Below are 10,031 nucleotides of genomic sequence, written 5' to 3'. Positions count from 1 at the left end.
TTGAGTGTTTCCTCCTCACTTTTCATTTTATTACTTTGAACATTGACCAAGTTTACCAAGCAACCTTAAAATACAGAAAGTTAAGTGGAAAAAATGAACCATCACTTGGACCAACTCAATTTAAGAAATATTCTCGAAACTAGATCTCTCGACGAGCTTTTTGCAATACGCTCGAAGAAGATAGATTCTCGAGTTTCATTGCTGGTCCGTTACCCCGACCTTGAACTCAACAGTAGTTTCTTAACACTTAAGTAATGAGAAAAATGGGGTTGGGGGAAGCTGTTGAATAGCTTGATGGATAAAGGTATTATTTAGTTAAGACTTGAGACTTTGAAATGTCTTGGACAAGTAAATTGTATACTCTACTGAGGGTAATTAGGACCTAAAAATATTCTTAGAACAAAGATTTTGATGATTAATAAGGCCGTACATGACAAATCTAGAGAAGCTGGATAAAAAGCTATAGGTCTTAAAGGTTCAAATTCGAAGGAATATATTCATTTTAAAAGAGTATGAGAATAATTCTCCTGAAAAAGATGCTTAAAATTCAAGCAAAAATGTTCTCCACACTAAACGAACCCACTTTTTTTTTTTTTTTCCCCTCTTTTTCTTCTAGGGAGGTTTATGGTATTTTGAAGAATTTAATAGGCTAAAAGGTGAAAGCCTAACTTTGCTTGAATATGTTTCAAAATTTGGATATTTGCATTAGTTTCATTGTATTATTATTATTATTATTAGGGCAAATTGCATATTCCCACTCCTAAAATATGGTGGTAGTTGCAATTATACCTTCAAACTTTCAATCGTAAAAATTGATCTCTCAAACTTACATAATTGTATAAATTATAACAGTTGTATAAGTTTGAGGGCTCAAGTTTTATCATTTGGGGTCTAATTTTAACTCTGATATAAGTTTCAAGGTTCAATTTTTACAATTGAAAGTTTAGCACTGTAATTGTAACTACTACTACCATACTTTATGGGTAATCTTTGCAATTTGCCCTTACTGAACATGAGTTCAATTTGATTGAAAATGCTCCTTTTTATTTCTCTCTCTCTTTTTTTTTTTTCTTTTAAATTTATTATTATCATTATTTTTTAAATATTGAACATGGGTGAAGATGTGCTTGTCAAAAAATAGAGTGATGAACCAAAAGAAGAAACAATTAAAAGAAGAAGAGGGCCAGGGAGTGTTCATTGAAATTTTATTCTTTTAATAACCATTATTTTAAACTGGAGTGAGCTGTATTTTATTAAGGATGGGAATAAAGATTCACATCAATTTAAAAGCATAGAGATAACTCACAGGACTTGAGCTTTTAACGAAAGATAGCAGATTTACGAGGAAAGACCAACATTTTAATTTTGTAAGGAATATTTGGAATAGCACCAAAGATAAATTCATGCAAACAATTTCATTTCACATCATAGGTTAAACAATCCATCAATCCATTTAATGAAATATATTGAATTCATGGCTATATATTTGAATTTAATCACTAAGATTACACCCCAAAAACTATTTTGGTCAAACAATCCTTAACAAGTGGAGAATATTGCATATCATGAAAATTCAAAAAAAAAAAAAAAAAAGGCTTAAATTGATTAAATATGGAGGACACTATAGAGCCCTCAATGCGTTCATACATAAGCATTGGTAAAGGAATATCTTCTTTTGATTGTCAAAGAAGGAAGCATGGATTCCCTATTCTAGTTTATTTCAATGGTTTCTTTCCATTTTTTTTTTGCTCATTAAATTTCATTAACAATCCATTTTAAAGCATTAAGAGAAATAAACGTCAAAGAAACAAACGAAAAGATGTGAAAAATTAACATTCTTTTTACAATTATGGTTGTTTGACCTCGGCTAGCTTCAATTGATTTGTTGCTTTCAATTTTTTTTAAAGTTAAACAACTCTTTTAACTTTTAGGTCCGTGTCTATGTTGGTTTCAGAACTTTTAAAAGTGTCTAATAAGTTCAGAACTTTCGATTCTATATCCAATAATTTTCATGAATTTTCAAAATTGTGTTTAATAAATCTTTGAACCATTAATATATATATATATATATATATATTTAAATAATTTGCAGATCTTTTAGAAATCAAATTGAAAATCTTGGGGTCTTACTGGACATAAAATATATTAAATAAATTAGTTAGTTTAAAAAAAAATCTGGATTTCTCAAGAACCTATTAGACATAAAATTGAAATATCGAAACCTTATTAGACATTTTTAAAGGTTAGAGACTTCTTATACACAAAACGAGAGATTTGAAGACTCATTAGGCACTTTTTAAACTTAAAGGATCAAATATAAAAAAAAAGGAAGATAATTACAATGGGTAATACTTTTAGAGTTAATAATTAAGTATATAACAATATTGTTAAAGAATTGCAAATATAACACATAGACTCTATCGTTGATAGATTCTCATAAGCTATATAGTCTATCACTGCTAAATTTCAAGATCTGGATCTAAATTTTACTATATTTACAATTTTTTTTGTATTGTGTTATATCTGTTGATACTGAATGCCATATTTATAAAACCCTAGACAAGCGTAAAAGCTCAAGTTCTAAACTAGTAATTTAACCACTTTTTTTTTTTTGCCTTGTGTGTGCAAAAAAATGCATGCAAATTGTGAGAAGGACACAATGTCATTATCTTTTAGAACCCCCATTAAAGTGGATGAATTGAAGGGAGATAAAATTTTTGATTCCCAACAAGAAAACTTTAGAACATATAGTAGAAAAAGAAAAGCAAATGAAAGTAGGTCCATGATTATGTGTATGTATGTGCTTGTTGATGGGCCTTCCATGGCTGATAAAAAGCTTAAAGAAATAGACCCCCTTTTAATGTTTTAGAAGCCTCAATGTATATTTTTTTGTTCTCTCATCTCCCACATGAACCAAACTCAAAGTGAAGCTTAAAAGATAAATGGAATTTGTTCTCTCATTCATATATATTTGCACTTTGCTTTTGTTTTTTTGGAGCTTTCAATCTCATCCATCCAAATATGACCCCAAGAATCTGTTCTTTCTTCTTCCTTTCTCAATTTCTACTTCTACAATATTGAATCTTCAAACCCCTTTTGAATTTTAGTTCATAGTATAAACTAATGTAAGTGTTAATGTTAACAAACTTACCCAAATTCCACGAGAAAAAAAAAGTAATTGAATTTAGGTTAGTTTGTAAATTTGGTCCATGTGGTTTGGAGAATATTAGAATTTAGTCCTTATTATTTGACAAAATCTCGTATCTAGTTTGATAAAATCCCCATAAATAGTCTCTATCGACTATTTATGAGGGTTTATCAAATCATAAAGATTAAATTTTAACTTTCTCAAAACCATAGGAACGAAGTTTATAGTTTAACCTTTGTTATGAAATTGACAAATAAAGAAAACAAGAAAATATAAACAGTAAAGATTGACACAAGGATTATTTACTTGGTTCACTAATTATTGTTGAGATAGCGAGACCTCATGTTTGATCATTTGGGAGTGTCAAGTAACATATTTAAAGTATTTCAACAACTTTAAATTTTGTCAACTCAAACTTTTGAGAGGAACAGTAATTTAACATGACACGAGAGATTGTTACTAAAATTCATCGATTTAACCTCAACTGTGACGAAAAGTTAAGACAATGACAATTCGTATTTTTTAGAATATAGTATGTGTGTGTGTATATATATATATATATATGGTTTTGTTTTTGGTTCAAAATGATGATGGGAAAGTGCTTTTGTGAGGGGTGGGACTGGAAAATGGTGATGAGATTATGGGTTTCAACTTTCAGTGATGGTAAATAGTTAACCTAAAAAGTGAGTCGTGGCACGAAAAAACACAAACACCAAAAGCATTAATCATATGGGGAAGTGCTTATTAAAATTATGATATATAAATTATATATATAAAAAAATACTTTACTATATTTGGGATATTGTTTTCTTTTCAATTCATTTAATTGTCTAACTACAATTTATCACGTGATTTTTTTTCTTTTTTCTTTTTAAATATAATTTTAAGTTTATTCTATTGTATAATTGAAGGGGATCCCAAAAAAAAAAAAAAAAACAACGACGAGGAACAAACAAATAGGTGTTTGGAGCACTAAATTGAGTTATGAATTAGTTTGAGTCGTTGGGGGCACGAAGTTGGTTGTTATAGTCCTAGGTTATTATAGTTGGATTATAATAGTTTGTGTTTGAGGTGTAGATTATTTTAGTTGGGTTATAACAGTATGTGTTTGGGGTGTATATTATTTTAGTTTGAGAAGGAAACAATAAACACTGTAGTAAAAAAAAAAGTAAAATAGTAAAAACTGTAACAAATAGTAAATACTATAGTAAATGGATGTTTTAAAATAATGTTGATGACTGTAACTAATTTGGAATTTTGAAATAGTATTTACTGTAGCAAGAGGTGGTTATTATAATTTTAAGATAATCCTTGCTCTAAACACCCCCTTTGGAGTTAATATGTTGGAGTTAGGAAATATGTATTTAGACGATAGAGTTGTAAGATAGAGTTTTCGATAAACGTACATAAAATAGAGAAAGAGGGAAAGATTAAGATTTTTCGATATATGTGTACACTTCAATAGTGTTTACTATTGAAATTGAGTTATTTAACACCAACTTATGAAGTTGGTAGACCAAACACCCCTTTAATATATGTGTGGCGATGAAAGTATTTTGAATCCCGTCATGCACGTTCTTTTTTTCCTTTAACAAATTTGGAGTTAGAGAAGGACACTTGTTGGTAGTACACATAATATTTATTACTTTTATTCATCATTCTTGCATTTTTTTTTCATACTATAGTAGTAGTATAAAATTTTTCCCATAGAAAAATAGATCGTCTATATTGAAAAATGTAATAAATATCTTGTTAAAGAGATTATGTTTAATTTTTTTTCAACTCGATAAATAAGACACATTACATTTTTTTTAATATAGACCTTGAATTATGTATGGATTCACTATTTATTAATTTGGATGTTTAAATATTTGTGATGAAATAAATGAAGCTATGGTGTATCTATATCCAAGTTTTTTTTTTCTTTCCTTTTTTGCTAAGTGATTTATAAAAGGAATGGATAGTTTTATTTGGGGAATGTTAAGTTAGGGATCTAACAAATTCTGAAATTTCTTAGAACCAAAATGAAAAAATAAAAATACAAAAGCTTGAATATCAAGATAGAATATACATTTAGTTTTTTTTTTCTTTTAATTTTTTTAATATAATGTACTATTTTGTACTCACATACTTTGTCTTCGGTTAAATTACATGCTTAGTTTACGAACTTTTATGTTTAATAAATCTTTGACCTTTAGAAAATGTTTTGAATAGTGATTTTAAATTTAAAGATATCTAAACTTTATCTTAAAAAGAATTTCTAATAAATTCTTTACTTCTTAATTTTGTCTATAATTAGATATTTTATAAATTCACAAAGTGAAATGCCAAGAATTCTATTAGACAAAATGTGAAAATTCATAAATTCATTTAACATTGGATGACTAATTTAATTACACACAATAATAATAAAAGTTTAGATTTAACATAAAATTTTGATCATAGTTTCCATTCTTCTTAAAATTTTATATGATGAATAGTTATCTTCAATACAAAATTCACAAAGTTATGATGATGAAACTTTATATTAATTTCTTGTTACATTAAAGTTAACTTCCCATTAAAGTAAACCCCATTTTCTATTGACAAAGACTGTCAATAAAAGCCAAATTTAAACACAATTAAAACTTAATTAAAACTTAAAAGGCATTCTTTACCTCGTTCTAGAAGATTGTTAATTCAAACGTTCACCACATGTAACATTCTAAGAAATAAAATAGAATAAAACATGCCCCATTGACAAAATTTAACATTATAAAAAATCAAAATAAAAATATAGATGAGTCCAAGGTGAGTTTAGTCCGACGGTAATTGATATATACTCTCTCTTTTAAAGTCAGAGATTCAGTCGTTTATCCTTACACTTGTTGTACTCGCGGTATTAAATTTTCATTCATCAATATGTCCACATTTTCATTAGGTTCAATATCGACATGATATGATGAATCAATTTTTTCATTATATCGTAAAAAAATCTAATGGAATATGAAAAATAACAAACAAAATGCAACTAATGTGATTATAATATAGATAATAAACATTTTAATTTGTTTAGAAATAAAAAAAATATTTATTTATTAATTAATTTAAATATGTTTTTGGTTTTTTTGTTATTTTTAGAAATATTTATGAACAATCGACATTTTCATAAAACTAAGATCTCAACTGGTCTATCTCAAGTCCAATAATTATGAGAGAAGTTTCAGATTGGATCACATAAAATTGAGATCTTGATATTTTCATCGATATCAACTTTTTCTTTTGAACAAGACACAAGAGGAAAGAGATCAAAGAGCACTATGACATCTCAACAAGGTTGACACATCCTAAGGATCCTCATCATACTCCCACGCCAAAAGATGATACAATGTTCGATATTTTAATCCTTGCTTGTATTAAAATTACACAATATTAAATTTTCCTTCACCTATGAGCTTAAACTTTTAGGTCAATCGGTGATTTTAAATAGTACCAGAGCAAGTTGTCCAGGAGGTCTTATTAAATTTATCGTCACTTAGGAGTTTAAGCTTTTGGGTTAATAGGTGATTTTGAAAGTCTGTATTAAAACCATAATAATAAAGAAATCGAAATGAAATGAAATTCAAATGAGAGAGAAAGAGAAGATTCCTTTTGCAAAGTAAAGATTGAAAAAAAAAAAAATAATAACAAAGTAATTTTGATAGTCTCTCTTGTTATTTCTCTTGTAAGAAAAAAATAAAAGAAATAAAAGAAATAAAAAGGCACCTTATTCCTGTCTCTCCCTATTTCCTATCTTGCATTTGTTCTTGAATCTCTTCAGAGTATTCCCACAGAGAGAGATCTCTCAGCCTCAGCCTTCTCAGAGAGAATTAGACACCAAAAACCAAAGAGAGAAAAAATTATTCAGAATGTTCCATGCCACCAAGAAACCTTCCTCTATGACTTCTCATGACAGGCCAATGTGTGTCCAAGGCGATTCCGGTCTTGTCCTCACCACCGACCCCAAACCCCGTCTCCGTTGGACCGTCGAGCTCCACGAGCGCTTCGTCGATGCCGTCACTCAACTCGGAGGCCCTGATAGTACACACACTTTTTCTTCTTCTTCTTCTTTCTTCATCCTCTTTCTCGTCCTCTTAGGACTCATATTTTTATCCCATGTTTCTTTAAACAGAAGCCACCCCCAAGACCATCATGAGGGTCATGGGCGTCAAGGGTCTCACTCTCTACCATCTCAAAAGTCACCTCCAGGTTAACTCATCGATTTAAACTTTTGAATTTTAACCCTATTACGTTAATTTCTTGATAATTATTTGTTGGGTTTTGCCCTAATTTAAATACGATTTAAAATATATATTTACATACTATAACTCATCGAATTAAGTTTTTGGATTTAGTGGTAATTTAACATCCTTTTCGAGTTTAGAAATTCAGACTTGGAAAGCAACCCCATAAGGAATTCAATGATCAATCAATAAAAGATGGTATAAGAGGTGAATTTCAAACATAATTCTCTTCTATTTTCCAACCTTTTCAATCATAATCTTAAGGAATTAAAAACATTGCTTTAGAAATTATTATTTTTCTTTGTGATTATGATATTAATTAATTATTCTTGCAGCTTCAGCCTTGGAACTTCAGAGAAACAGTGGATCTTCTTCCAGTTTAATGGACCGTAGTATGAACGAGTATGTCCATTTATTATTTATCATCAAATATTCCAAGTTTTTCTTTTCCTTTTTTCAAAGATTTATGGGGTTTTTTTTTTCTACTTTATTTTTGACTTTATTTTTATTTTTTATTTTTGGTTGGAGAAGGCTGTTGGGGTTTAGAGGGAACACTTTATTTTGTGTGTTTCTTGTATGACAAGTGCTGTCTCATAATTTTAATTTAACACATTTAACAGCTTATTGAAAAAAAAAGGTCTTTTATACAAAATAAATAAATAAAATAATATATATATTTTTCTGCTAGAATGCAAATGATGGAGGTCCAGAGACGACTGCATGAACAAATTGAGGTTAGTACATTATTATTTCTCTTCAAGAATTTAATTCACGATTGTGTAATTTTAGATTAAATTATTGATCGATCCAAAAAAATTTAATAAATATTGATTTTTTTTTCTTTTAAAGTTAGGACAAATTTAAAATTTTGATGTTAGATATATGATTGAATAATCGACTTTTTAAATGGTTAATGGATAGCACGAAACGACTGTTATTAGACCAAAATGATTTTTTTTAAATTTTATTTTTAATTTGGGGTTCTTTGGCCCTCATTCTTAGGGTAAGGTTCAATTTTAATTTTTGATTCATGAGCCAAACACGTGGGCTATTGATGTGGAAAAAGAAAAAAAAATGTAATAATTATATATAGCTGAAGATATGAATTTAGGTTAATATATATAAGAGGTATATATGAACTTAGGTTCATGTTATTGTTAAATAAATCGAGGTTAAAATATTATTTAGGTTTTTGTATATTGAAATTTGTTTAATCTTCGTTCATGTGTTTAATTTCAAATAACTAAATTTATTCTTTGTATTTAAAATAAATATTTAACATAATTTTTAATATTAGTTTATTGTTAATTTTTTTTTTAAAAAATCTTAATGCTCTATAAAAATTGAAAAAAAATATTTTATTTATAGAAATTATTATAATTAATTAATCAATTTTTTTTAAAAAAAATAACTTCAAATACGAGATTAATTTGGATATTTGAAAGTATAGAAATTTAAAAATTAGAATGATATTTTAAGTAGAGAGATGCATTTTTATTTTAACCAATAATCAGTAACACCATTGAAAAGTTTATGGTAAATTTCATCATTTTTTTTTGTTTAAAATTCTTACGTTAGAAACTTCACAACAATATGTTAACATTTTACATGAATAGAAATGTACTCTTAATTCTTAATCTATATCATGCATAGTAATTTCAACGTGTTTTTGGATTGATTTTTTTTTTTCTAAATGTTTTTAAATAATTTAAAAAATATTTTAATAAATGATATTTATATTAAAGGATGAAATTAATTATTAATTTGTAGGTACAAAGACACCTTCAATTAAGAATTGAGGCTCAAGGCAAATACATGCAAAGTATATTAGAGAAAGCTTGCCAAACCCTCGCCGGTGAAAACATGGCCGCCGCCAGCGCCGCCGCTGGACCTTTCAAAACCACTTCCAACAATATGGGAACAACCACCAATCTTGTCTCCGACGCCGCCATCAAAGACTTCATTTCACCTCCCCCACCTCACCACGCCTTCCCTCCTTTTCAAGACATGAACAGCCTATTTAACTCCGAACCGCCACCGCCTCCGCCGCCTCTCATTGACTGCCTCAAGAAGCCCAGCCCCTTCATCTCCGGCGCCGGTAAGACCCCCATTTTCTGGCCGGACGATCTCCGACTCCAAGACTTAGGAACCCCTTCAGCCACCTTAGCACCAGCGCCACCTTCCATCGGCGGCCCACCCGACTTGGACCCCCTACAATTGGAAATGTATGAATCTAAACCACCACCGCCACCGTCACTACTTGCCGTTGGCAACAACACGATGAATGAGAAGAAGTTCGACGTGACGTTAAAGCTCGAGAGGCCGTCACCACCGCGGTCGGGGCATTCCGACGAAAGGGTGAATAATAATGGTATGCCTAGTAATAGCAACCCTACAATGTCACAGCCACAGGGAAGAAATTCTTCATTTGGTTAATTAATTGATGTGTTATATGTGTAATAATTAGTGACTTGAATTTGAATGTAATTAACTAAATATAGATTAGGGGTTAGATCTTAACATAAATGCTTATACTGACTATTGTGTTTGGAAGGAACAAAGAATAATAATAAAAAAAAAAGACAACTAATAAGTGAAGAGTTTAGCTCTCTTGATCTTGA

The 10,031-nt window shown here is 29.3% G+C and overlaps 1 protein-coding gene across 1 annotated transcript; it reads left to right on the top strand.

Moving 5' to 3' along the window:
• The first annotated feature begins 6,820 nt into the window (after positions 1 to 6,820).
• On the top strand, positions 6,821 to 10,031 carry APL (Homeodomain-like superfamily protein). Its single transcript, XM_039044450.2, has 6 exons — positions 6,821 to 7,207; positions 7,299 to 7,375; positions 7,551 to 7,617; positions 7,746 to 7,812; positions 8,099 to 8,144; positions 9,181 to 10,031. The coding sequence occupies exons 1-6, from the start codon at positions 7,036 to 7,038 to the stop codon at positions 9,844 to 9,846; spliced, it is 1,095 nt and encodes a 364-aa protein (XP_038900378.1). The 5' UTR covers positions 6,821 to 7,035; the 3' UTR covers positions 9,847 to 10,031.

The sequence above is a fragment of the Benincasa hispida genome, chromosome 10 (genome assembly GCF_027475165.1).
Source record: "Benincasa hispida cultivar pf3 chromosome 10, pf3_genome.v1.1, whole genome shotgun sequence".
In the NCBI taxonomy this organism is placed as follows: domain Eukaryota; kingdom Viridiplantae; phylum Streptophyta; class Magnoliopsida; order Cucurbitales; family Cucurbitaceae; genus Benincasa; species Benincasa hispida.
The sequence above is the reverse complement of the archived record's forward strand: the minus strand, read 5'-3'. Positions and strand labels throughout refer to the sequence as shown.